Raw genomic sequence first — 27,163 nt, forward strand, 5'->3', positions numbered from 1 at the left:
TGAGCTCTGAAGTCACCGGGGAGGCAGTGCCAAAAACAGGCACCGGATAAATGTTAGCACGTGTACCCACTGCAGCTTTTGCAGGGTTTGCGGCCTCAGTCCTAAATATAGTCCTCTAGCCGCCAAATACAGCCCTAAGTTACATGCGTCTAGGGTGACCAGGCAGCAAGTGTGAAAAGTCGGGATACGGGGCGGAGGGCAATAGGCACCCATGTAAGACAACGCCCCCCCCCAAAACCGGGACCGTCCCGCTACAATCAGGAGACCAGGTCTCCCCACATGCATCGCTCTCTGGCGGACTGAGGCGACTGTGAACCGCCGTAGTACTCAAGCCTGGGGGGCACGAACACATGGCTCGATGGGGTGGCGGACGACCCGCAGATGGACGCGGGTGTCTGGAGGGCGCTGGCCAGGCGGGTACGGCGCGGTCAGCCGGGGGGGGCCCCTGCAGAGCCCTCGGCTGGTGCCTGGGTTTATCTGGTGCAGGCTTTGGGGGGGGGGGTCGTGCACGGCTCGAACCCCCCCACCCCCCGGGGGCAGCCAGGCCCTGAGCCGAGGTGGAGGGGCCACGTCCCCGGCCCCGGGCTGCGAACCCCGGCCCCGGGCTGCGAACCCCGGCCCCGCGCGGCACAACGAGGCCAGGGGGCGGTGCCAGCGCCCGTGTCGGGTCACGTGGGGGCAGGGGCGTGATGTAACGCTCGCCTAACAGTGCGCGGGGGGGGGGCGTCTTGTGCTGCCCCGTGACGAGAAGATGGCGGCGCTGTGGGCGACGGGGGGCCGGGCCGCTGCCGCTGCTCTGCTGAGACCCGGGCCCATGGGGCTGGCGGGCCCCCCCGCGGGGTATCACAAGAAGGTCGGGCAGGGGGGACAGCATTGGGGCGGGACTGGGCGGAGGGAGTGGGAGCAGCATGGGGGGGCGGGACTGGGGGGAAGGGAGTGGGAGCAGCATGGGGGGGAGGAAGGGGGCGGGACTGGGGGGAAGGGGGCTGGGAGCAGCATTGGGCGGGAGGAAGGGGGCGGGACTGGGGGGAAGGGAGTGGGAGCAGCATTGGGCGGGACTGGGGGGAAGGGAGTGGGAGCAGCATTGGGGGGGAGGAAGGGGGCGGGACTGGGGGGAAGGGAGTGGGAGCAGCATTGGGGGGGAGGAAGGGGGCGGGACTGGGGGGAAGGGAGTGGGAGCAGCATTGGGGGGGAGGAAGGGGGCGGGACTGGGGGGAAGGGAGTGGGAGCAGCATTGGGCGGGAGGAAGGGGGGTGGGACTGGGGGGAAGGGAGTGGGAGCAGCATTGGGCGGGAGGAAGGGGGGTGGGACTGGGGAGAAGGCAGTGGGAGCAGCATTGGGGAGAGAAAGGGGGCTGGGACTGGGGAGAAGGCAGTGGGAGCAGCATTGGGGAGAGAAAGGGGGCGGGACTGGGGGGAAGGGAGTGGGAGCAGCATTGGGTGGGCGGGACTGGGGGAAGGGAGTGGGAGCAGCATTGGGCAGGAGGAAGAAGGGGGCGGGACTGGAGGAAGGGAGTGGGAGCAGCATTGGGCAGGAGGAAGAGGTGGCGGGATTGGGGGGAAGGGAGTGGGAGCAGCATTGGGCGGGAGGGAGGGGGTGGAACTGGGGAAAGGGAGTGGGAGCAGCATTGGGGGGAGGATGAGGGGGCGGGACTGGGGGAAGGGAGTGGGAGCAGCATTGGGCAGGAGGAAGGGGGGGCGGGATTGGGGGGAGGAAGGGGCTGGGGTTGGGATCCTGGGAGTTGTATGGGGACCATGCGGGTGGGAGGCAAGAAGAGGGTCTGGCTGTTGGGGGACAAGGGTGCTTACGAACCCCCCATGCACTGGTTGAGAGCCCCTGTCCTTGAGCCTGGGTCAGCTGTGGGGGTTATCAGCTGCATATCTGGTCATGCGCTGGGCTTTGACTGATGCATGTTTTAAACCACGCGGACTGTATGAGTACTTTCCCAGCCGGGACCCTAGACACAATAGTCATTGCAGATAAAATTCCCTTGTAGGTGGTGGATCACTATGAGAATCCTAGAAACGTGGGCTCTCTTGATAAGAGTGCAAAGAACGTTGGCACTGGATTAGTGGGCGCTCCTGCCTGTGGAGATGTGATGAAACTACAGGTGAGCTTTCAAATACATAACAATGTCCTGCTTATTTCTGTGTGGCTAAAAAATAAAATGCTTATTTTGCTATCTAGTGACTTGAAGTTAAGCTGTATATATTTATAGCTCTAGTCACTGAGAGAGAATTCTAGTATAATTAATATTATGAATTGACCACACTAATTATGTTGACAGTCATAAGTTGTTTGCAAGAAAGAATAGCTGATGAGACAAAGTAACATTACAAAATGGAAAGCTATGGAATATGAGCTTGTTAGTCTTAAATGGAAGCCACCTAAACATGACACTTCTGTCAGAGAATTCTTATCTAATGGTATTACAAGTGGTACCTTCTGCTAAAGAGAGGTTTCTGTCTTGTTTATGCATCTGATAGCACTTCGTGAATGTTCACCGTTTCCCCGGTATTGTCGTTTTTCCCCATTGTTGTTTTTGTGGGTTCTTCACACAACATAAGGCAGGGGGAAAAAGTTAAAAAAGGAAAATGTTCTGGTAAAACCACAAAGAATAAAAGAAGGGTTCAGGGGCAGGTGTCAGACCTGCAGACTGCTTTTAACTTGCCTTTTGCAATTAAGTAGATTTTAAGTGGATTATGTTATCTGAAGACTACCAGTAATGGCAGGCTTAAACCATTAGTAAAATGACTTCCTATTTCTAGAACTAAAACGTAAATGTTTTACAATATTCCTTGCCTCAGTCATAGGCCCTATCTATCCTGCTTCACTGGACAGAAATGAGAAGGGAATCTTGCCCCTGACTTCTACATGACTAGGCTCAAATTAAACCATTATCCAGTTGAGTCCTCTTCAGTGTTATGAGTACAAGAATGTGATATAAACAGAACTGACATCATTGAAACTCTTGCAGGTTGAAGTGGATAAAAATGGAAAAATTATTGATGCAAGATTCAAAACATTTGGCTGTGGATCAGCAATTGCCTCAAGCTCATTGGCCACAGAATGGATTAAAGGAAAAACGGTAAAACTGACTTCACATCTATGAAAGAGCATATTACACAGGAGCTGGCAGCAGTTTCTAGAGGTTGCTATTAATGCTACACCATCCGTTATCAGAGACCATATGTGGAACAGTAGTCTGAAAATCATAGTATGGAGTTTACATTTTACCTAGTGTGAATTTTTTTCTAGAATGAGGGAGATTAAGTTCCATTTCTGGAAAGGCAGATCTTGCTTGGGTAGCTAGCTTGGGTAGCTTCAGAATGGCTATGGCTTACATTTATGTATATTCTCTTCCGCACGAGCACCATGACTTCTTCCAACAAATAAGAAGCTCTTGTGAGATTTAGGTTTCTACCTATCCTTTTCCCATCAGTCTAAAACATCAAGTTGTCAGTCTTATACACACAGTGCTGTACAGATGTAAATGCACAAACTGCCAATATAGGTTCCTTGTAGGGTCACAGCCTAGAACACTGTGCGTGCCTTGACTTGGGTCATCTGCGACTGTTCATTTGAAAACCTTCTCCCTAAATCTGGTATTTTGGGATGGAAGGAGAATGGGAAAGATGTTGACAGGAGTGGTTGTGTCAATTTGTTTATACACCATCCTTTAAAATACTTCTGCACTATCATGGAGTATAACGAAATAATTATTCCTACATTTCTTTGAACCCCCATCCTGAAGGCTAGTCCTCAAAACACCCCTTTCACAAATCTGTGGAGTATGTACACTACCTCAGATGGTTGGGTGTTTGGTGACAAGCAGTCAATCTTATATTAACAGGTTTATAAATTTCAGGTTGATGAAGCCTTGAAGATCAGAAATACTGATATTGCTAAAGAACTCTGCCTTCCTCCAGTTAAACTACACTGTTCTAGTAAGTCACAAGTTAAATACAGGTTGTTTAAACACTGAACTATTCTAAAAATCTATGTTGTCTGACAAAGCCCGGAAACATGGTACAACTTACTGCAATTTGACTCTAGCTCTTATTATTGAGGTTTCTAGGTATTTGCAGAGGACTTACATGGGTGCATCAGGATGTACATAGTGTTACTTGTCTTTTGAGTCTGCCATAAGTTCTCCCAAGTCAAGTGCCCAGTTCTAATGATCTCTTTTTAAAGGTGACCTGCAAAAGAAACAAATCAGAGTTTGGCTGCTTTAGGATGTTCCATGAAGGCCTAGAAGACATTCTGCTTTTATTTTTACATTAGAAACCAGCTCTTTCATCTAGAGGAGTCTCTGGTGACTAGAGAACTAGTGAAGTAACATCAAAGAGCCAGAATTGAAACCTGAGCCTTTAATCAGAAGGAGTCTTGTCTGACCAGTTTTCCTTTCTCCAAAATATTAGTCATGGACTTAAAACATTCAGTACCCCTTCCCCCTCAATGTAAGTGTAAGTTCAGAAACAAATGACTACCAGAGTTGACATTTCTGATGCTGGTATGGCAAAGCAGAAAAGATGGCATAGGCTCTGTTTTAAAAAAAACTCCTTTGTTGGCTCCCTTGAAAGGAACATAACACAGATTAAGTTTGTTGAATGAGATACATGTGCAGTTGGTTGGCAAATGGGGGAAAGGGGAGTGTCTGTCTAAAACTTCAGTTAATTCCTCAGAAAATGAAGAGCATTTCCTCAGCTAGGGAATAGTGCAGGCAGGAGCCAGGGCAAGCTTCGCTGTAGAAACACTTCTCATGTATCTCAGTTGTGACCTGCAAGAAGATCTAGCCTTCTCTATTGTACTAGTGTCCCTGCTGTATAGTCTTACAGTGTATCTGACCCCCTCCCCCCCAAAAAAAAATTTTTTTAAGAAAGTGGATCATTCCACCCCTCCCCCCCACACTTACAAACAGGTTTCAAAGTGCTTGTTCTCTCTTTTGCTTTTCAGTGCTAGCTGAAGATGCAATCAAGGCTGCTCTGGCAGATTACAAGTTGAAACAGAATCCTAAGAAAGAAGAGCCAGAGAAGAAAGCAGCCAAAGCCTAAAACTGTGTGAGACTGTAAAGCTTGCTTTCATTCCACTTAAATTTACAGTGCAATTAGTTGAGATGTTAGAGATGAGAACCAGTGCAGTACTAAATGAAGCTGTAAGATACGCACATAAGAGACGCACAACGTTCACTGTTCCACGTGTATTAAGCCACCGTTGTGGTGCTCTAATTACTGGAATTTTGAGCTTAATATGAAGTCATCTCTGCTGAAATAAGTGTACAGGTGAGGGAGACAGAGTTTTGAGTGTGACAGTTGAGTTTTCAGCAATGAAAATCCTGGGATTTCAAATGTTGGAAGGGCTAAAATGCATAAACTAAATGTATAGTTTTGCTTAAAGTTTTGTATAGAGATGGGTTATATTGGAAAGTGTTTTGCCTTGATCTAAATATTTAATATACTATGTACCGCATATGCAATAAAACTGATCTGCAATTTCCTGCGTAAACAATCTATGACAATTCCTGTTGGGTACAGTTGTGTTGGAAGTCCATTTCATTCTGACTCTTCGGGGCATTCATATGCATCCACCCTGCAATTCGGTTCCTAGCATTTCAAAACTTGGAACATATCTGTTTAGAGGCTACTTTAAAAACACCCCTGTTTCATCCTATAGCATTTAACAACTGAAAACTAAATTGAAAGAGCAGGTAATGGCCACTAGAAGGCAGTATGTTCATGAGCTGTTAAGAATAGGCAGGTACAATATACTGATTTTCCAGCTCAAGTACCACTTTCACCATCAGCCTATGCAGTAGTTTAAATAAGGGGTACCAAATGTGACAGAGGTGGACCTTTCAACACTAGGTCACTACCAAGTTTGGGTCCCTCCTATTAATGTGGATTCATGTCTGAGTTTGTGAGACATTCTTGTTTGGGATCATAGGGCTGTTGCTTCTAGCCTATAATGTTTCCTGATCTAAATGTAGGGAATAAACAGAACTCTCCATATTGTTTCCATTTCCTATCATTAAAGTTCTCAAAGGGCTTGATAAAGTCCAATTGAAACCGACAGGTTTCAGAAACAGGGTACTACAACTGACTTCAAGAAAACACTTAACTATCTAGGTTTCAGAGTAGCAGCCGTGTTAGTCTGTATCTGCAAAAAGAAAAGGAGTACTTGTGGCACCTTAGAGACTAACAAATTTGTTAGTCTCTAAGGTGCCACAAGTACTCCTTTTCTTTTTGCGGATACAGACTATCTAGGACTTTCATAGCTTCTGACTCTCAAATGGAAAGCTAGCCACCTTACCCCTTTGCACCTTCCTTCTTGGATGAAAATCTGATGGAGGAAAAGCAGTCTAGTTTGTAAAGTCTTGACTTTGCTATATACACAATGAGTGTCTCCTGCTGGTATCCGTGGCCACAGTACAATGTCCGTTTGTGTAAAACTGGCTTGCATGCGGTGAGTTCCTTAATGCTGCCTTTCATACTGGATACAGGAAGGGATCCTACATTAACTATTTGTTTATTACAATGGGACCCAGGACCCCATTTTGCTAGGCTCTGTACAAACTTCAGTTTTGCCCGCAAAGTATTGGATGGACAACAAAGGGATATAGTTAGGGGGAAACAAGCAAACAGTGAGACAGTAGTGGTCAACATGATTTGCAGTGGTACCGGTGAGTTGAGCGGTTTTTTTTTTTTATATAGGCATTATGGCTGAGGAGGGAGTTGAAGAATGAAGTACTTGTGTGGAGGTTTACAGGGAGTTGTTCCCACACACAAGGGCCAGTATGGAAGAAAGCATGAAGGTGCTTGTTTGGAAAACTTAACAAGTGGGCAAAGGGGACAGGAGTTGACATTTTGATAGCAAATGAGAGAGAGCAGCTGGGAGCAGGAGGGGAGACTATAATAGAGCAAGGGGAGAGCAGTATTTTGAAAGGCTTAGCAATGGGCTGGGAGAATGATCTTATGCAGTGTACAACATATAGCTATATTATACAATCTCTACAAAATGGGAACATCTTTCCTCTTCTAAAACAAACTCACTGGCAAAGATGCACTTTTTGATAGGCTTTTAACTTGCATTAGATAGCACTGTTCATCTTGTAGGATACCATAGAGCTTCAGCGTAACTAGTCCAGAAACTTATAGAAGGTGCTGTTTCATCACCTGCAAGTCTTCATTTTCAGAGTGACACCTAATTATAGAATTCCTGCTCACTGGTATTAGAGATCTGCTCAACTAGATCTTGTATTGTTTTAAAACCCCAACTCCTAGAAATCTATTACATGTAAAACAACTACATTAATGTTGCAAAGTCCACCAATCAAAAGAGAGGAAATGCCAGAGTTAAAGTTGCCTATAGAATCTTAATTCATCCCCCATAGGCGTTACAGCCTAATTACATTATCACTCAAGTCCTAGGTAACTCACACTGGACACTCAAAATTAGCAGATACTTTTAACTTTATCCTTTTTGCCTCTGTTCCCCTACTGTAAAATTGGGACAACGCCCCCTCTTACAGAGTGTTGTGACAATAAATTTGTATTTGCAAAGCACTCAACTACTAGAGTGATGAGGCTGTAGGAAAGCCCATAAGAAAGTTGATTCTCTCTGCAGAGCAGGGTGGGAACAGTGAGCAGTAAGTAAAGCATGAGGCCGCACCCTGACCAACAAAATATTGAATAGATGCTCATTAAGTGAGCACCATCCATCCCATGCACTGAATGAGGCAAGGAGCTTGTAGGGGAAAAAAGTCTGTGATCGTGTAGTAAAATGTATCATCATGCGTCAGCACAAGGAGGCTGAATTAAGGTTGCAGAGGCTCTGCAGCAGCCCACCTGGTTGGGAGCTTGGGAATGGGGACTCCCAGGCTTCTCAGCCTCTGGGTGGTGGGCTGGTGGTTACCTAGGACTCTCCCACCTGGTGGGGAAGTGGGCAGACCAGTTCCCCAGCTGCCTCCGTCTGCAGGCTGCCCTGCACCCTGGGCCAACAGATGGGGCCGTGAAACTGGCCAGCCCAGCCCTGGGCTCTAGGGTTTGCTGGCTGGCTGTTGACATGGCACCTGACATTTTTCCAGAAATGTCCTTTGGGGTTGTTTGTTAGTTTTTTTAAAAAGTTTCCTTCCCTCAGAAGATGTTGAGTTTCTAACTTTTCATTCAGATTTAGAAATGCAAAATTTTTCACAGGAAGGAAGTTCTGGTTCCCTCCCATCTGAAAAAGGCAAATTAAAAACACATTAATAACTCCTTGTTTGGTGGGGTCTTGTCTCATGAGTTTTGAGTACTGGAAGCTGGTGTTACTCCATCCACTTTGTAAGCCTGTGTTAGGAGGGGAACAATATGTTTGTCTATAGCAGTGATTCCCAAACTTTAACAGCCTGCTAACCCCTTTCGCTAAATTGTGAAATCTCATGAACCCCCTCCTAAAATGAATATTTCCAGGGATTTAAGTTTAAATTCACTCCACACTCTGTGGGGCTCCTGCTGCTGGACCCCATTGACCGCTCCAGTCAACTGAGCTCGGGCTGCAGGTCCCGCTGACCGTCTGGGCTCAGGTTGTCCAACCCCGCTCTCCCTGGGGCTCAGGCTGCGAGCCCCATGCAGAGCCCCGGGGTTCGGGCGGGCAGCTCCCCCGCTGACGATAGGGCTCAGGCTGCTAGTCCCAACTCCCCTGCCCCACTCTCCCTGGGGCTTGGGCTGTCTGCCCTGCAACCAGGTCCCACCTGCTGTCTCCAATGCCCGGGGTCCTCTGGCCATCAGTGAATTTTTTCTGGCAAATCCCAGTTTGGGAACCACTGGTCTATCGGCAGCGTTACATCAAGAAAAAGGTGGGCTTTAGTATCAAATATTACACATTCCCTCCTTTCCGTAGGAAGAGAGCGGGGCATTGGGCCTTTCCTTCTCCGGTCTAATGCAGAAGAAGGTGCTGGCCCTTTAGTCCTGCAGGGGCTGAGGCTTTTCACGGGGGAAAACGGGAGAGAAAGTCGCTTAGAGGGAGGACCCTAGGAGGCAAGATCCACCCAACCCACCCCAGCTCCAGTAGGCTGGTGTTGACTAGGTCAGAGTCTGCACCACTGGTCCTGCCCACATGAGGGAGGCATGTGCAGGATTCCAGCATGTGGGGGCTCCACACCGAGCCCACCCATGGCTCCGGCATGGGAGGGGTGTGGCCTGCCTCTGCTAGCCTGGATATCAGTGATGCTGGAACAATTTTTATAGGGTCCTGAAGGGTGGAAACCATGTATTTGGGTTATTACTGCTTCAAGCCAGGAGGTGCAGCACCACCCTCAGCATCTCTAGTTCCAGCACTTATAGTGGCTGGGCCCCTGGCTGGGCTATGTTAGCGCTGGCAGGGTGTGCACTGGGGTCCCTCCCACCCAGACACAGTCGGTTGTACCTCTGCGTGGCACAGCCAGGGCCTGGCCACAGACAGCTCTCCCAGGGCCTGTTCCTTTGAGGGGGCAGGGACCTCCAGAGTCTCTCAAGCTGCAAATGCACCGCACACACTATTTAAACAGCCTGGCCTCCTGGCTTCCCCCTCTGGCTTCCGCTTGGTGCAGTGGTTTGCAGCGTGTGGCTGAAGAAAGCTGTAGCCAATGGAGTATCATAGCAAACACTGCCACATGGCTTCCCTGAGCCCTTCTGTTGATTCACTTTTCCCGACCTCCCTATGAAATAAGCACATGGGAATTATTTGGCAGGTTTTTGGGGTGGGTGTGCAGTATTGGCAGCCCCAGCTGTTCAGAAATCGTGCGTCATCCCCAAATTCATAAAATTGGCTCCAAAAAAATCAAATGTTTAAATGTTCTGTTGAGTTTTTCAGCCTGCTTTTTGATTATTTAACTCCCCCTGCCGTCCACCACCCGCACTATGTGTGTGACTGACAATCTGCATCGTCAACTCTTCCAAATCTACGGGGAACGGGGATTTTGGCCCCTGCTTCGGGAGCTCCTAGTGCTGCCTGACGGCACAGAGCATCCAGCTTACCCCAAAATTCCAATTAATTGTATGCCTCCTACCCCCACATCTGCCCATCCCCCAGCCCAGCAAATAATTCTGCTGCCCTCACACCCCTAATATTGGTTCTTTCCCTGCCTCAGTTCTCCACATTATTCTGCCCTCAGCCCCCATTCTTCCACTCATCACTTCTCCCCCCAACATCAATTCTGCCCCCTAGCCCCTTACCCGCCCTTCACCCACATCAGTTCTCACCCCAGTGTCAATTCTGGTCCCCAGCCCCCCACATCAGTTCTCCCAATAGGATTGCCAACCCTCCAGGATTGGCCTGGAGCCTCCCAGAATCAGCATCGATCTTCTGGTGATTGACTAGTGAAAGCAATCCAAGAGATTTTCATAGGAGATTTTAAGAAAATGACATTACGTCATGTGGGGGGGGGGGGGGAGTCTCCCAGAATAGCTTCAGTCAGAGTTGGCAATGCTATCCCCTACACACACCCAGCCCACTACATCAATTCTGCCTCCCCGCACCAAGCCCAACAGATCAATTCGTCTCCTATACATCAATACCATCCCCGCAGTCACCATTTAAATTTGCCCCCATGCCCCACATCTGACTCTCCTCCAGGCCCCAAGGTCAATTCTGCCCCACATCAATTCGCCTCTCCCCCAGATCTGCCATCTGCCTGTCCCTCCAACCCCCAACGTTAGTCCTGCCCTCTCCTCCCAGTCTCCCAAGTGCAACCAGCTCTGGGGGGTGAGTGCCCTAAGCCGGCCCAGGGGCAGTACTTTCCTCAGCTCAGTTGAGCAACACCTTAAAGCTGAACGGGGCTGATGTCCAAAGTTTGAATGCTGAGGATCCCAACCTACGCTCTGGGAGGAAAGAGCTGTCTTCACCCCACCCACAGGGGCAGGCCAGACCCATGAGGATAATCTCCAAATCGGCTCCAATTAATTCTGTGGGGCACCATCCGTTGGCAGCACAACTGGGCCAATCCCATTTATACCGGCTGGCAGAGGTGCTCCAGCAGGTGTGTCCATGGCTCCCCCTCGGCATGGCAGCACACGCAGGGATCGCACTGCAGGGGACTGGAATAGCAACATGCAGGCTTCACCCTCGAACACATGTAAGGGAAGCTGGGAGCCAGCATACAGACATTTTCAAGCACCTTCATGCTATCAACTGAGGCTGCCTTGGGGGTAGGGGCAAAACTCTGAAGCAGGCTCAGCAAATCCCCCATCCCCCTGTTGCATTCACGGTACAGACAGCCCAAAGGTGTTTCCCCTACCATCCATCCCTGCGTGAGTTTCCCTGTGACCTTAGCAAGTCAGTTCGGTGCAGGTTTGGGGACGGGAACGGGCTGGGGACGATGGAGCACTTTCAGGCCCAGTGCCGTAGTTACAGGTCCCCTCACTTCCCCTCCCCAGGACCAGCTGGCCCCTTCCCCCCTTGTATGTGACAACACTCCCCAATGTATCATGGTGATTCTGGCCCCTGTTGCAGGCGCTCTCAGCCCCAACTGACCATGCCCCATTCTGCTCCCAGTTTCCCATCGAGTCTGACCCTTTCCCTCCACCTCTGCTCCCCTTCTAGCTCTTGGGGCTCTTTATCCCCCTCCCCACCTTCCCAGTCTGGGTGTTGCAGGGAGGCAGGGGAAGGGCCAGAGGAAATGTCCTGTCCACATTGCTCGCAGGCGGGGTAGAGACTGGCAGCAGCTATGATTGGTTGCTCTTTCCGAGGAGGCGGGGAATTGGGAAAAGCAGCCAATCAGAGGAGACTGAATTACCAGCCTGCATCGCATGACTGGCGTAGAAATCGCAAGAGCTGACAGCACTGCACCTGTGTTGTATTTTAAAAGACCGGTTGCAGGTGTGAGATGCGCATGGGCCCTGCAGCACTTGAAATAATTCATTGCTAGCTCCAGTTTCCAACAGAAAAGTCTTTACAGATACTACAGAGCAGGTCACTTCTCAGGGTCTAGTGACAGCATCACCTGCAAGTCAAAACGTAGTTCCCATTGCAAGAGGATCTGGCGCTGTCACCTCGCACGGTTTTATCTCCAGCTGTGTAATAATTGGTGTTTTGCTTAAATCCCCAGTTGCTGGAATCATGAGAATCTCAGTTTCATTTTTTTCAAAGTCAAGATTCTAGCCCGCGAGGTTGCAGAGAAGAGCTTCATAATCATGAAGCAAGTGCACCATAAAGGTTTGAAAACCAGAAGGCAATTTAAAAAGCCCAGTTAGTATTGTGTGCCTCAGGGGTGCCTGACTCATGATATTTGAACGGTTGGGGTTTGCAGTATTATAAAACCCTCCTGACAATAATAATAATAATAATAATAAATGTAAATCCCTTCTAAGAAATAAACCCACAAAAGCAAAGAGATTCTGAGCTAAAAGTCTCTGTAGCCTCCAGAACTTGGGCCTAGTGAAGGAAGCATGATATGTGTCTAGAGATCCCACGTTTGTTCATTCTCCCCTTCACTCTCCTGCCAATGCCCTGCAAAGTCCTGGGTCAGGCCAAGCCTCCTCTAACTGAGCATACACAAGCTTTGGCCAGAGGGAGTCACTCACTGCTCCCTGCACCTCCTTCCTTCAGCATTCAACGAGCTGCCTCCACAGTGCTCCTAACCCGTGGTGACTCGCAGAAGGGACTGGGCTTAGAATCAAACTCAGTTCTGGTCAGGGGCAGGTGTCCCATTGCCACGACTCTGCTGTGGTGTCTGTCGTACGCAACATTTGCCCCTTATCATTGGAGATTTCTTGTGGGCAGTGTAGCAGTGAGGCAGCTAGCCGTGTAGATGGGACGTATTAGCAGTGCTGGGACTTCTTCCTTCTGAGTCTCTGTCCTGACAGTTTCCTAAAGCTCTGGCAGATGGTTTAAAACACCCTGCTGAGAGCTCCTTTACCCACCCTGAAGGGGCCTGTCCTTCCTCTGGTTCAGTTGTTATGTAGGCACAGCATTATTCTGATCGTGACTCCATAGTTTGGGTTGTGTTCTAAAATGGAGCATAAATGCCTGCTTCTCTCTGGCAGCAGGAGGACACTGGTGTGGAATTTCACATAGGGTTAGTTTTTATCCCCTTTGGCGTTTCTGAGGAGTTTTCAGTTTGGTTTCTCTTCATACATTTTTTAAAAGAAAGTCTTTGAAATTGGTCCCTGGCTCAGATTTTTGCTTTGCAGCCCCACTTTTCATTGTTGACTGCTATCCCTTTAAAAAACTTCCTCTCTCCAAACAAAATTTAGCAGAAAGGTGGATCCTGAGTAGTTTTGTTTGTATGTTTGCACTGTGGGATTTAGGGTCATTTTTAGCCGCTATCTATATTATAACCGGAAGCATATGCCTTGTGCTTGTTAGGAACCAGGTATGCATGAACTTGAGTGACTGGTGCTGGATTCATCAAACCTGACTGTGACTGATGGGGGCTCTCTATTCATTTCTGTGCATCATGGAGAGGGCTGTTTATCTTGCCCCATACCTACAAGGTCCAGGAATTTGGGGGTCACCAACCCATCTAGTGGACCCCTCTAGCCACTGAAAGGGATAGTAGGTCCATCCAGCAAAGACGATGGAGAGGGAAACCACCAGGTAGGAAGGGAGAAGGATTTTATGAGGACACAGCCCTGTGAAACCTGGTGGATCCTCTGAAGGTTCGGATAATCATCTAAGCTCTGAATCTCCTGGGATTCTTCCACTACTGGAATTATATGGAATCTGGTTCTGAAGAAGGGGTTTGGGTTGCTAGTTTTACACGTAGTGTGCCGTAGAATTTTGCCATTTACTTTAGTAGGAGAAGGAACAGGCCCTTACTGAAGACGGGTGCTGTATGAATTGCAGAGAGGTGCAAGATGCAAAGGCACTAGCCGGGGTTACAGTGAAACTAAGCCTTGTCTCAACGCATTTATCAAAGCCCTCCAGTTCCAACGCAGGGGGAAACCACACACAAATATCGAGCAATGGCCGTTAATCCGTATCCCAGAGCACATAAAACTTACCGAAAAGCTGAGTGCAGCTCCGTTGCGTTTTGCCAGACCTTGTTTATATGCTGTGTCCATTAGCAAATGTTTCATCTTTCACTTCCACTCTGTGTCATCAAAGCAGTGAGCTGATATATGGAACTGAACTGCATTCTGTACTGCCAGATTTCCTCAAGGTAACTGGTTAATTAAAACAAAAAACAACAAAAAAAAAAAAAGAGGCACTTTATGTGCAAAGGGCTGCTGGGTTTCTTTGCAATTTATCTGGTCCCCCTTGATGTGTCATCAGCCTTTGATCATTTCTACAAGATCGAACACCATGCCCTGGGCACAGGTTCCAATCCTTTCCTTCTCTCACGCGCACGTATTGCCTCATAGCATTTGATGCTGGAGTGTGCTTTCTATTGTGAAGGGTTCAAATTGCTTAAAGCCAGCTTTTCCCTCTCTTGTCTAGGTCACCAGCGTCCAGGGGGTCACAGCCCAAATCCCCCCTGGACAAAAAATAAATAAATCAGCTAGTGGCTTATAACACCCAAGACCCACATCTAACCCTCCCTCAATCCAAACTCCCAGCATTCTGCCAGCCTCACCCAAAATCCATCTCCCACTCACTCCTCACACATTCAGAACCAAGCAGGTGAAAAGGATTGTAGGTTATGGGTGCAAATTGTTGTGGGATCTGACCACAAAGAATTGTGGGAGTGGGGTAATCAGGTCACTAAACCGAGACCAGGTTTAGGGTCACTGGAGGGGAGAGTCTGAGCGCTCCCATATTAGAGGGGAAGCGACTGTAAACTAATGATAGAAATGCACTGAAAGGAGCGAGGCCTATGGCAGAACTGAGCGTTGAATGGTGGGGGAGAACTCCGAGTTGTAGCAAAGGCCTTGGAATAAAACACAGAGAATGTAGAGAGGCAGGGAAGGTGGGTCAGTGGAGGGAGCGTGTGGAAGTGGCCCTGTTCTGGTTCCATTGGCCGGGCACACAGGAGGTGTATTAAGAGCATTTTGACTATTAATTTTATTGTGTTGCAGCTGTTTATTAAAGTGACCACAATTGCTTCAGAATGGCTCTATTTAAACCACAGGTGTGACAGGGAATGTTTAAAGCCAAGGGAACGCTTCAGAAAGCCATGTCATCCCAGCTGGGAGAGAGGTTCTGATGCGATGGTTCAATCCAGCAAGGAGGAACAACGGGAAAGGTTTGTGCGTGCCCCCGCAAACGTGCCTACCTACAGGCACAGCCTCACACACAGGCATGTACACATGGCCCACGTGCCAGCATGCACTTCCCCCATACCTACACACATTCACAGATGTGTCCACCCCTCATACGCTGCCCCCACCCCACACTCTCCTAGCGAGGGGCCAACCAGGGGAGCTTCTGAGTTTTGCAACAGCTTGGTTAAGACTCCAGGGTTTAGTAAGGAGCTACTTCTTTGCAGAGCTAAAAGGACTTTAAAAAACTCCCCTGTATTTATAACACCTTAGTTGACTCATGAATATCCCCTACCTCTTTTGTGCTTTTCCATGTGACAAAGATTGCAGTTGCCTTCCAGCTACACACACATGCTTTGGATAGAGCAGGAACTGCTGGGCTCAGGTGTGGATTATGTTCTTGTTTTGCCCCCTTGACCAGCTCTGCTGAGGTCTTATTTGCATTCATTATTGTCCACAGCTGAAGACTATAGTAATTAGAGGTGGAAGAGGCTTATTACATCCCATCTAGCCCACCTCCTGGAGAGAGGGTGGGAACTCGGGATGTCCCTTACTCTCCAGGGATCTGTGCAATCTAGTTCAGACATTCAAAGCATCGGAGCTCCCCCTCTTCTTCACTTGAGAGATGATCCCACTGTCCATGGAGTTCATCCTGATCTTTCCATCCAAGGTTTTATTCATTTCATCCACTACACTTAGGGGTACAACCCTCAATAAATTTCCCCTTCCCTTATCCTTCCTCTGAGATTTACACCATACTCCAGCTGACAGGGTACTCCAAGACACTCCAAACTCTGTATGTTTTGAATCCAGCTCCAGACATCCTTGCTGATTTCCATCTCTGCAGCGAGGCCAAAGAAAGCCCCAGCTCCAGATACTCCTGCAAACCAGAAAGGGAGGTGTTTGGATCCAGCTCTGAACGTTTGACATCAGCTGGTGGAATGCTTGGCCCTGGGGTAGAGCCTGAGGCCCAGATCCCCTAACCTATGGAAGCCTAACCTATGGAAATACCTCTGAGGATCTGGGCCTGAGCCCTTAAGGTCCAGTCCTGCCATGCTCTCCCCATTCATAGCTCACTGTAGGATCAGGGAGTTGGATCATCAGGTCAGGAGTGGTTGCAGCAAAACTGCAGGTGAAGGAGGCTGTAGGTGTGGGCTGAGAGGGGGCCCTGACCGCAGGGGTCCCCCAGGAACACAATAAACGTGCCAAGGGCCAATCTCTGCTGTTCTACAGCTGTGAATCCCTCATACCAGCGAAGCCAGTGGGGGATTCACACAGGTGAAATGGAGAGCAGAACATCGCCCAAAATCTGGAGAGTAGAAAAAGTGCTGATTTGCTTGTACCCTTTATCTCAGCCTTGCTGGCTCACTCTTTAATTGGGCAGCTGCTGCAGCGACACCGGGACTGAAATAGAGAGAAATCCATTTGAAAATCTCTCTAAGGTGCCATAAGTCCTCCTGTTCTTTTTGCGAATACAGACTAACACGGCTGCTCCTCTGAAACCTGTCGTCTTCCAGGAACGAGTCCTGTCTTACTGCAGTGACTAATCCCCATTCACGCTCCCCTTGCCCTCCAGCATTACTAGCCTGCAGAGAACCAGGCTAAAAGCAAAGGAAATCAGTCCTAAGGCCTTTCAGCTGTTCCCACTCAGCTCTTTCCTATGGCCAGAGCTATGCCAGCTATTTCCTGTTTTAATCCCAAGGGAGAAACATATTTAAGGCGGCTTTTTCCAGACGTGGCACTGAGACATTCTGAGGTTTAAGCAGAAGTCGCCACTAAAATTGTTTGCTACTATTTAGGATGTCTAGGAGAGCTGGACAGATAATGAATCACAAGGGATGGGTGGGGTGGCAGTTGGTAGGCAGATTGCCTGATGTGGTGTAGCCAGGCATATATTTGTATGCAATGTATGCACAAAATCTTGAGCCTTGCTCTTGGTTGGGACTGTGACACTAGTAAACCAAGTGCCAGCTCTGGCCAAGGGCATAGGCATTAGCTAAGAACTGGCAAACTCATAGCTGGAAACCAAACCAGCTCACCTCTAGATTAGTTTTGTTCAAAATAGGTGTTAGTCTTATGAGAAAGTATTTAGACTCTATGAAATGTGTGTAAATTGCTGCATGCATTAATCTCACTTGTAATGCCTATATTCCACGCTATAAGGAAATATGTTGGTTTTGATTTATAACTTTGAAAATGTTTGCTCTGCACTTGTGAATCCAGGAATGGGAATTACCCCTTTCCCCCCATCATAAAACAAAAACTTTGTTAATTGCCCCATCCACCCATGGAGAAGTATGTGCAGAAGGCCTTGTCCTATTGATCTGACTGCCGGAAGAGGGACATAAAAATAGTTGACATGAAGATTTTTCCTCTCTATACTGTTTGAACTCTCACAGGGCCAGAGATATTGAACTAAGGCAGAGAACCCCTGGGGTTACCCATGGGTCTGTCCTGAAAGACATTTTGAATTGACAGATTACCATGTCTCTGTCATCTTTAGGAACCTTAGATGGTAACTCCTTTGTGTATATGTTTGCTACTTTAACCTGTAAAAAACTCTCATTTCTTTTTCCTAGTTAGTAACCCTTTAGATAGTTTATTACAGGATTGGCTTGTTGTCTTTGGTGTAAGATCTAGGGTACCAATTGGTCTGGGTAAGTGACTGGTCTCCTGGGACTGGAAGCAATCTGAATATTTAGTGATTTTTGGTGTAAGTGACCAATTAGGCTTGAATAAAGACTGGGAGTGGATGTGTCATTACACAAAGTAAAACTATTTCCCCATGTTTATTCCCACACACACACACACACACACACACACACACACACACACACACACACCCCCCCCCCCCCGTTCCTCACACATTCTTGTCAACTGCTGGAAATGGCCCACCTTGATTATCACTACAAAAGGTTGTTTGGTTTTTTTGTTTGTTTCCTCTCTCCTGCTGGTAATGCTCGCCTTACCTGATCGCTCTCCTTACAGTGTGTATGGTAACACCCATTGTTTCATGTTCTCTATGTATATAAATCTCCCCCTGTATTTTCCACTGAATGCATCCGATGCAGTGAGCTGTAGCTCATGAAAGCTCATGCTCAAAAAAATTTGTTAGTCTCTAAGGTGCCACAAGTCCTCCTGTTCTATTTGTCACTAAGTCCGGCGTGCCTGGGTGGCAAGATAGACTGGAGAGTCTAAGGGAACGGTCTGCGACTCCCTGGTAGGACTGTCATGTGTACGACTGGAGCGCTTTACTGGCTTGGTGAAATTTCACTACAGAACATACTGCCAGTGGAGGTGTCTGCCCTGTTTCTGACCGTCCGCCCTGAGGTAGGCACTCATGGTTGTGAACTACTCCAGACAGCATGACAAGGGCTCTTAGCAGCCCCATAAAACAAACATACAATTACCAGACTAACAAGTCACCCTCCTCATCTTCAAGGCCACAGAAACAAAACAAATCTGCATAGAAAATTTCTTTATTAATAATGGTAGAAAAGGGAGGTAAGAAAAAAAACAAATAAAATTGCAAACAGGAATTTTCTTGTTTAAGAAATCAGTGGAATGTTGGCATAAAAATTAAACGCTAACTTCTTAGCATTAGATTTCGCTTTCTCCGCCCTCCATTACCTAGTATCTTTAGTCAAGTTGTTATGATTGTGTTGTTTTTTTAAATGGAAACCCTGAGTAAAATATATTTCTTTGAGTCATATTAACATCTTTATGGAACAGTTAATCAGTGGATATAAAGAAGCTTACTCTTTTTAATCTATTCTTAATTATTATTATTATACACTGCAACAAAATATGGAGGCCAAAGAAAACAACTGTAAAAGTCTATCAGTTGTGGAAGTCTACAAAGAGCTGCAGGTTCCATCTTATAGTTCTTTGAAGATCAGGATGTTTGGGGAAAAAAATATCACAGAAGGTCATAAATATTGGTAAAGCCTTTACGATGCCAGACAAAAAGTCTGAAGTTATGTTTGAAAACAAGATTCTTCACACTAGATGGAATTACATGGTCCAGTTGCCCCTTGTATGAAGCACCCCCCTCTTTTCAGACTAGTCGAGAGGGTGAGATCCAAAAATCCCATCTAGAGTCACTCACTCCACACACACAATTTCTTTTCCACCCAAAGTCCTCCATCGAATAGTATAAAAATGAATTAGAAAAATAACATTTGCAAGAAAGCCAGCAACAGCTTATTTTACAGAGAACAAAGAATTGCCTGGAAATTCTTCTGGAACTATATGTTGACCCTAATGGATAAAAGCCCTAGATTTCCCACCAAGTAGAGTTCAAATCCATAGATGCTCACACAGTTTTTATTCAGGCAAAACTCCCATTGATTTCCCCTAGATACCTGGGTAAGGACCTGTAGGATTTGTGCCATATAAATGGCTGGTCATACCATCTATAATTAAAGGCCACTATTCAAGACAGGCTTAAGCCCCAACATTTCATTCTGGATCTGTCACTCACCCTGAAAGCTAGGTCATGGATTCTGATCACGCCCACCTCTAACCCCTGCATATGTACTTACTGAAAGTGAGAGCTACTGAGCAATTACACAGTAACGGAACGGTCTGTTAATGTAAAATACAGTGTACTAAATCGAATCTGTTTTGATATTCAGCTGAGCACCATGGCTGGTATAATGACAGGGGTATCTATTGTGCCCACTTAATAGAAAAATAGTCTGTCGCGTGTTGAATCAATTTCCAAATCAATAACGTGGTCTGCTGATGAATGGTGATTGTCCGCTGCTTTAGCATTGTTCAAGAACGAAGGTCCGTTTTTCTAGCGCCCGAGTTCCTGTGTTAGACACCGGCAACACTGGTATCGGGAGCCGCCGGAACAGACACATCTTGCTTCTCACCTTCAGGGGTTTGCACGATGGGATCGGCAGCCACGGGGCATTCTTTGGGCTCTTCTGGCGAGGACTCATTGGCCTGCTGAACTTCCTCAGTGGAGGGAGGTTCTTCTCCTTTGGTCTCCGTTTCTGCTGCGCAACTTGGAGCTGGCATCTCTTTTGCTGGTTCAGCTTTCTCCTGGGGAGCCACCTGTTCTTTGGAAACGCACTCAGCTGTTTGTCTGTCGTCCTCCACTTTGGTCCCTTCCTCCTGTTCTTTTTGGGGCTTATCCTCTATTTTGGTCCCATCTCCATTTGCCATGGAGACCTTGGCTGGGGATTTCAAGTTCTGGGCAGCAGCCAAAATATCAGCTTGCAGCTGCTTGGATGAGTCCACGGGCTCCTCCGGGTGGGTCTCAGGAGCCTTTTCAGGAACTTCGTTGAAAGCTTTGGCACCCCCTGATCTGTCATTCTGGTCCACGTACTTTTTCTTAGGAAATGATGATGGGTAATAGGCAGAGGCCTTGTGTTTCTGCCGGACGATGACGGCGGCACATATAATGAAGAGCAGCACAAAAACTAAGGACCCCACCACAATGATTAGCAGCATGTACTCTTTAAAGAAATTCACAATCCTATTGAAGATGTTGACTGAAGTCAAGGTGCCATTGACAGAATTCACAGCAATAGTCCCGGATGTAGGACTCACCCCCAAATTCACGCTCGCAGAGGGGGGGATGGAGGTACCTGGATTGTCTCCACTCCCACCGTTATCATCCAGGACAGTCGCCTGGATGCGTGTCGATCGCGTGGTGCACAGAGGTGTCATGAGCATAAGGAGCACACAGACCATAGCTGAAGCAGCCATTTCCCAGACCGGAATCTGCCACAAAACAGAGAGAGAAAACAGGGACAAGTTAGTATCTGTCCTGGGCAAAGTTCCAGTACCTGGTCTCGGTGCCTGGGAGTTGTGACAATGGTATGGCGTGTGCTTCTGGGTAAAAGAATGAAGGGTGTCACGTGGCAGGTAGCTTCACTTTTCATGCCCTTGATTTTGTGGTTTGTGCCAGGTAGGTTGCTTGTGTAGCCACCCTGGCTGCTTCTCAGCAACCATTCGGGTGTATTCATTTCCTAGGTTTATTTTGACGCTTTAATTGGGGGTGGGTAGTTTGGGGGAGGGGCGCAGTAGGTTCATCCCTCTGCTACGTTTTTATGTAGCTGGAGTATGGTGGGGGGTTTATTTGGGGGGCATGGGTCTTTAAGACATAGGAGGGCTTCCAAGGAGAAATTTCAGCCACAGCCCCATTTCAGAGACTTTCTATTAAACATTTATGATGAGAAACCAAAGAAAACCCTGGCCAGAAAACTCAAAGGACCCAGAGTGAAATTTCACATGGATTGGCCTCAGGCTTTCGGAGAGAAACAGGAATTCATAAATCATGATCAACCCACATTAAAACGTAACTTTAACTATAGAATGGCTATCAGGTACCGCTATAATAAATTACAGAGAAAGGGTGGGAAAAGCAGCTCTCGGGACATTATTGCTTTAAACATCAGCCAGAGCTTCAGGAAACGGTGAGGACAGAGAAGCAGGAGGAAGAAGTGGCACTTTCTAGAGCTGTGCGTCTCAGCCCCTGGGCCCTCAGCACCTGCTCATCCTGAGTGAAATTGTCATGATCTTGCAGAAAGCACATGGCTACTGTTGATATTTCAACCCCCCCACCCCAATGACCTCTACACCGCTAGCTACATCACAAGCTTTTCATTATTCATGTTGCATAGATGTATTGCCCATAGGAAATCTCCAGCAATAAAGGGCAAACACTGCGTATGACAGACGCCACAGCCGAGTCGTGGCAATGGGACACCTGCCCCTCGCCAGAACCGAGTTCCGATCCTAAGCCTGGTCCCTTCGGTGGCTCACCACGGCCTAGGAGCACTGTGGAGGCAGCTCGCTGAATGCCGAGGAAGGGAGGTGCAGGGAGTGACTCCCTCTGGTCAGTTTCCTCAGTTTGGGGATGGGAGAAGACTATGAGAACCAACCCCCCGCCCACCCCTCGTACATGTGCATTCCCACACAACCATGACACGGGTGGACATGCATCCAAAAATCTCCTACCCAACAAGCTCCAAACCCTCTACTTCATTTTGCTTCCTTTTTCCGTAGGGAAGACGATTGGGGCCAATTTTCAGGAGCGCAGCTCCGATTTGCACCTCCAAGAAAGCGGGGCTGGGCTTCCACCCTTCAGCCCATTGACCAAGTTGTCTGGAACTTCCCCAGCCACTGTTTCCTCCCCTCACTGACGAGCAACGACATTCAGCCAGTGGCAGGGTGCAACTGTCAGAAGATGCATCACCACCGCCACGCCCAAGGAATCTCGCAATGGAGACCACCACTGCAGCATTAACTCAGCCCCGCGTGTTTTCCAACCACGGGGACCTCTGCTAGGAGGAAGCCTCCCAGGCCAACCAGAAAACAGGGTGCACAGTTTAAGCAGTGGTTTGACACAAGACCTCCAAACACAGTGTATCCTGCTTCCTTGATGAGGCCCCTGTTCTGGAGGCTACAACCCCCTGGAACTCCCAGCGACCAGACTTTGCTTGTGCCGGGCTATTTCTCAAACCCACCTTTAACGAGGGGAAGGGCTGGGAGGCTGATGCTGTGCAGCTTGCACTAGACCCTGGGAAGCTCTGTGCGTTCTAGCAGCTATAAAGATACTTCTGGTGGAAACCAGACCTGGCAATAAATTACTTTAAGCGCCGTGGGGCCTGGGCATGTCTCACAACAGAAAGTGCATTTGCAAAAGATAACACACAGGCACACCCCAGGAAACTGACAAATCATTCCCGCTTACTTATTTTTATGGGGAAGAAGCGTACGCTGCGCTCCCCTGTCGATTACAGTTCTTCCCTGACCAAGCAGAAGCCAGATGGGGAAGCCAGGAGGCCGGGCTCTTTAAATAGTAGCCTGTGTAGTGCGTTTGCAGCTTGAGGGACTCTGGGGGTCCCTGGGCCTTGAAAGGATCGGGCCCTGGGAGAGCTGTCTGTGGCCAGGGTTGGGAGCGGGCCACACTGCGCGATGTGAATGTGTGTCGGGGGGGGGGGGGCCCAGTGCACACCTGCCCAGCCATGGTTTTAGCCCTTTAACTAATCCCTCGACTGTTGGTGGCAGCAGCCACGCCCTTCCAGGTACAGCCCCTTGCTCACAGGCCTTGATAAGGGGTGTCTCGACCTCCAGGCTGCCAGACTAAAGTATGCTTGACTGGTTGTTCTTGCCATACAATTGGGCAGAACACACGGTTGGGCAGACCACCAGCGGATGGCACCGAAAGACTGGATTTATCACCCACCGTAGAGGTCTTTAAGTGGTCCTTATCTTAATCTGGGAGCAGCACTGCACCCTACAGCAACCCAGCTCAATAGGAAACACCCTTTTTATTGCCAGGTCTGCAACCCCTTAGGGACTCCCCTCTCCACCCCCACAACACACACACACACGCAGAGCACTGCCACCCCACCCTGCCGTAGGACTCTCTTTCCCGGGACAATTTTCAATAACAACATCCAAGATTCACAATATGCAGCTTGCACAGCGTTGGCTGGTCACATCAATCATCGAATCAGGAGCCACAAGCAAATGCCAATGACTAATAATGTATTAATAATAAACTCCAGCGTTCACACAGCCCTGGCTGGCTCAGAAACCTTTCAATCAGGGAACATGGACACCATTTACCCAACATGGAGTAAGCTGCACATTTTGAATATTTGCAATGCACTGTTGGAGAGCTGTTCGCTTTGGCCTGGCACAGAGCCGAGCGCTCATCTAAGATCTGCAAGGGGCATTATGCTGGAGTGTATTTCACCGAGAGCATCCGATTCTGCTACCCCTACTCATTGCTGACTAGCACCTTACTCTGTGAAAAGAAAAGGAGGACTTGTGGCACCTTAGAGACTAACAAATTTATTTGAGCATAAGCTTTCGTGGACTACAGCTCACTTCATCAGATGCATAGAATGGAACATCTAGTAAGAGAAGCTCACCTGAAATCAGTGCGTCAACAGGCAGCAAAAATAGAGGGAATTTCACTCAGAAATTCCTGAATATTTGCAAATGACCAATACAAGAATTTTGCAATCTGTTTACCTATCAAATCGGTTATAGGGATACTGAACCAATAAGATCAGAACATTTTGATGGAGATGGAGTCTGATCTAGCCATTAAAGACACATTTTTAAAAATGTTATTTATTCAATAAACCCCAATGGAGTGAAAATTAGGGCGTTTTCTTTTAAATCATGTCTGAGACAAAACTGCATTTACTTAAATAAATTTGCTATTAAAAGGAGGATGCATACATTATCCTATTCAAAGCAGACACGATAGCGACCAAGCAGCCCCTTTGAAAAGTTTAATGGCATTGCTTTTGCCATTTATTTCCAAAATAACAAAAGCCTGTTGATTATTTTAGGCACCGAGTTACTTGCCAAGTTACATTTCTTAAAGAAAAACTAGCCTGAACTTTGATTTCATTTTTGTGATTGCAAAGAAACATCGTAAAGTGCAACATTCCATTTGTTTTACGCTGACATACTTGAAAACCAGATGAAAAACAGATGAAACGATTTCCCCCCCTAAGTTTAGTGTTCTTTATAAATGCACTGCTGGGGTGGGAGTGCTGCCTGCCAAGATTCTGGCGCAAGCAAAATTAGTTTGGCTGATTAATAAATTCCTGAAACCTGAGATTGACAATGGAAACTTCGAACAGACTTAACTGCAGAAGGGCAAACGTGCAGCTCCACTGATCCGTTCCACACTTTGTTCTAGCTATACACATGGCTCTGACAATTAGTAAACAATGGTGCAATGATCATCAGCCTCATGCATGGTTAGAAATAGATTCAGACAATGATTGAACTCCCCACGAACATTATTGCTGTAAATAGTCCCAGAATGGCACCACTCGGAGAACATCCACGGCACAGGTACCAGGGCAAGTTTCTGATGCTGCACTGCCCCTCATCCCTTAGCTAGCGACACTACTGCATCTGTAGTTCATTCAAGTTTGCAAGGCCACGTGCTAAGGTTCATACCTATTCAGGAGAGCACTTAAACACGTGCTTAACTTTAATATGCACTTAAGTCCCATTGAATTCAATTGTGCTGCGCTGGATGGGGATGTTTTCCTGAACTGGGGCCACTAGGAGCGAACCAGCTCACGTCACGTATTCTATCATTTATTACATTTTACACAAATGGGTATGAAAAACACATTTCAGCTCTAGGGCTAGGAGAAACAGCAAGTCAGAAGCTTTTCGGGCTAAGAGCTCACATTTCTGGAAGCGCTTGTTGAACTGCTGCCTGAGTGACCTCTTGCATGCCGATAGAGAGCCAGAGCCCACTCCAGAGTAGCTCTGGGTTTGAAGCATGGCTTTCTGGGAGTTTGGAAAGCATGAGAAGAGCAACAAAAGAAACAGGGCGGACAAAACCACAGCAGTAATTTTAAGCGGAGTGTAACGTGGGTGCTGGAAGATGTGAGCTGCACATATAAGCATGGTCAGCTTCAGATAACTCATTGGTGGAAGACAGATCACAGACCGCCAAAACTCCAGGCAACGAGAAGAAGCTCTCAGTTTTACCAGGGGCAGAAATGGGACTTCAGATACCTCCTCCCAATCTAAAATTGTGCAGATGGCCTTTTTCAAATTGGCTGCAATTGGCGCCCCAGCCAATGCGAAGTGTTCTCATTTCCTATTAGATCGTTACTGAAATCTGGCGGGGTGATTTGTTCCATCTGAGCATGCCAGGCTTCAAACCTGGGATGGAATTAGTGGAAGCGATTCTGCCTGCAGCTCCTTGCAAGATCACTCACACAGCTCATAGGAGAGCTGGTTTGCTTTAATAAGAACCCAGTGGAAGCTTGGAGTCATCGTGGCTAGTTCTCTGAAGACATCCACGCAGTGTGCAGCAGCAGTCAAAAAAGCAAACAGGACGTTAGGAATCATTAAAAAAGGGATAGAGAATAAGACGGAGAATATCTTATTGCCCTTATACAAATCCATGGTACACCCACATCTTGAATACTGCATACAGATGTGGTCCCCTCATCTCAGCTGGCATTAGGAAAGGTTCAGAAAAGGGCAACTAAAATGATTAGGGGTTTGGAACGGGTCCCATATGAGGAGAGATTAAAGAGGCTAGGACTTTTCAGCTTGGAAAAGAGGAGACTAAGGGGGGAATATGATAGAGGTCTATAAAATCATGAGTGGTATGGAGAAAGTGAATAAGGAAAAGTTATTTATTTGTTCCCATAATGTAAGAACTAGGGGCCACCAAATGAAATTAATGGGTAGCAGGTTTAAAGCAAATAAAAGGAACTTCTTCACTGAGTGCACAGTCAACCTGTGGAACTCCTTGCCTGAGGAGGTTGTGAAGGCTAGGACTATAACAGGGTTTAAAAGAGAACTGGATAAATTCATAGAGGTTAAGTCCATTAATGGCTTTTAGCTAGGATGGGTAAGGAATGGTGTCCCTAGCCTCTGTTTGTCAGGGGGTGGAGATGGATGGCAGGAGAGAGATCACTTGATCATTACCAGTTAGTCAACCTGTGTCACTCCCTCTGGGGCACCTGGCATTGGCCACTGTCGGTAGACAGGATACTGGGCTGGATGGACCTTTGGTCTGACCCAGTATGGCCATTGTTATGTTCTTATGTTCGTGAGCTTCACCGATTCTTTGAGTTGATCCACATTAAAGGACAGGGACAATTTACACAAAGGTTTCCCCTCCCCACACTCAATCTCTCTCCTAAATTAGCAGGCTTTGCAGGGCTAGAAGGAGAGATTCTCATGCATTTAGGATTGCCCAGCTCTTCAGAGCACTGTGGTCAGCACAACCCAGATTGGTACCTAAGAGGGACAGAGAGATGTTTGCAGGCTCCCCGCTACCAGCTCCACCATCAAGACCCTCCCAATGACCAACACTTCAGATTAGCACCTAGTGGGCCAGGAGAATATCCTCAGACACCCCTACAATGCCTCAGTTGCCAGGATCCTTGCTACAAACAGCATTTCAGACAGCCCGGACGGCACTTACACCAGCAGCCGTGAAACAAACTGCCAGCAGGACCACTTAAGTATATTACATCTTT

General features: G+C 47.7%; 2 protein-coding genes across 2 annotated transcripts; one reads left to right on the forward strand and one right to left on the reverse strand.

Annotated features, from left to right (window-relative positions):
• Positions 1-718: 718 nt before the first annotated feature.
• Positions 719-5,511, forward strand: ISCU (iron-sulfur cluster assembly enzyme). Its single transcript, XM_077835227.1, has 5 exons — positions 719-853; positions 1,997-2,110; positions 2,978-3,088; positions 3,869-3,947; positions 4,957-5,511. Exons 1-5 carry the CDS (start codon positions 752-754, stop codon positions 5,052-5,054), a joined length of 504 nt encoding a protein of 167 aa, XP_077691353.1. The 5' UTR covers positions 719-751; the 3' UTR covers positions 5,055-5,511.
• A 14,465-nt stretch (positions 5,512-19,976) lies between these two features.
• Positions 19,977-20,876, reverse strand: TMEM119 (transmembrane protein 119). Its single transcript, XM_077834896.1, has one exon. It carries the CDS (start codon positions 20,874-20,876, stop codon positions 19,977-19,979), a length of 900 nt encoding a protein of 299 aa, XP_077691022.1.
• Positions 20,877-27,163: the final 6,287 nt, after the last annotated feature.

The sequence above is a fragment of the Eretmochelys imbricata genome, chromosome 15 (assembly GCF_965152235.1).
Source record: "Eretmochelys imbricata isolate rEreImb1 chromosome 15, rEreImb1.hap1, whole genome shotgun sequence".
Classification (NCBI taxonomy): Eukaryota; Metazoa; Chordata; order Testudines; family Cheloniidae; genus Eretmochelys; species Eretmochelys imbricata.

Bases quoted from the DNA above. Each gene is read 5' to 3' on its own strand.
- ISCU (XM_077835227.1), top strand. From the start codon at position 752: ATGGCGGCGCTGTGGGCGACGGGGGGCCGGGCCGCTGCCGCTGCTCTG. The intron at 3,089-3,868 runs GTAAAACTGACT...TATAAATTTCAG, and splicing joins AATGGATTAAAGGAAAAACG to GTTGATGAAGCCTTGAAGAT. The intron at 3,948-4,956 runs GTAAGTCACAAG...TTTGCTTTTCAG, and splicing joins AGTTAAACTACACTGTTCTA to TGCTAGCTGAAGATGCAATC.
- TMEM119 (XM_077834896.1), bottom strand. From the start codon at position 20,876: ATGGCTGCTTCAGCTATGGTCTGTGTGCTCCTTATGCTCATGACACCT.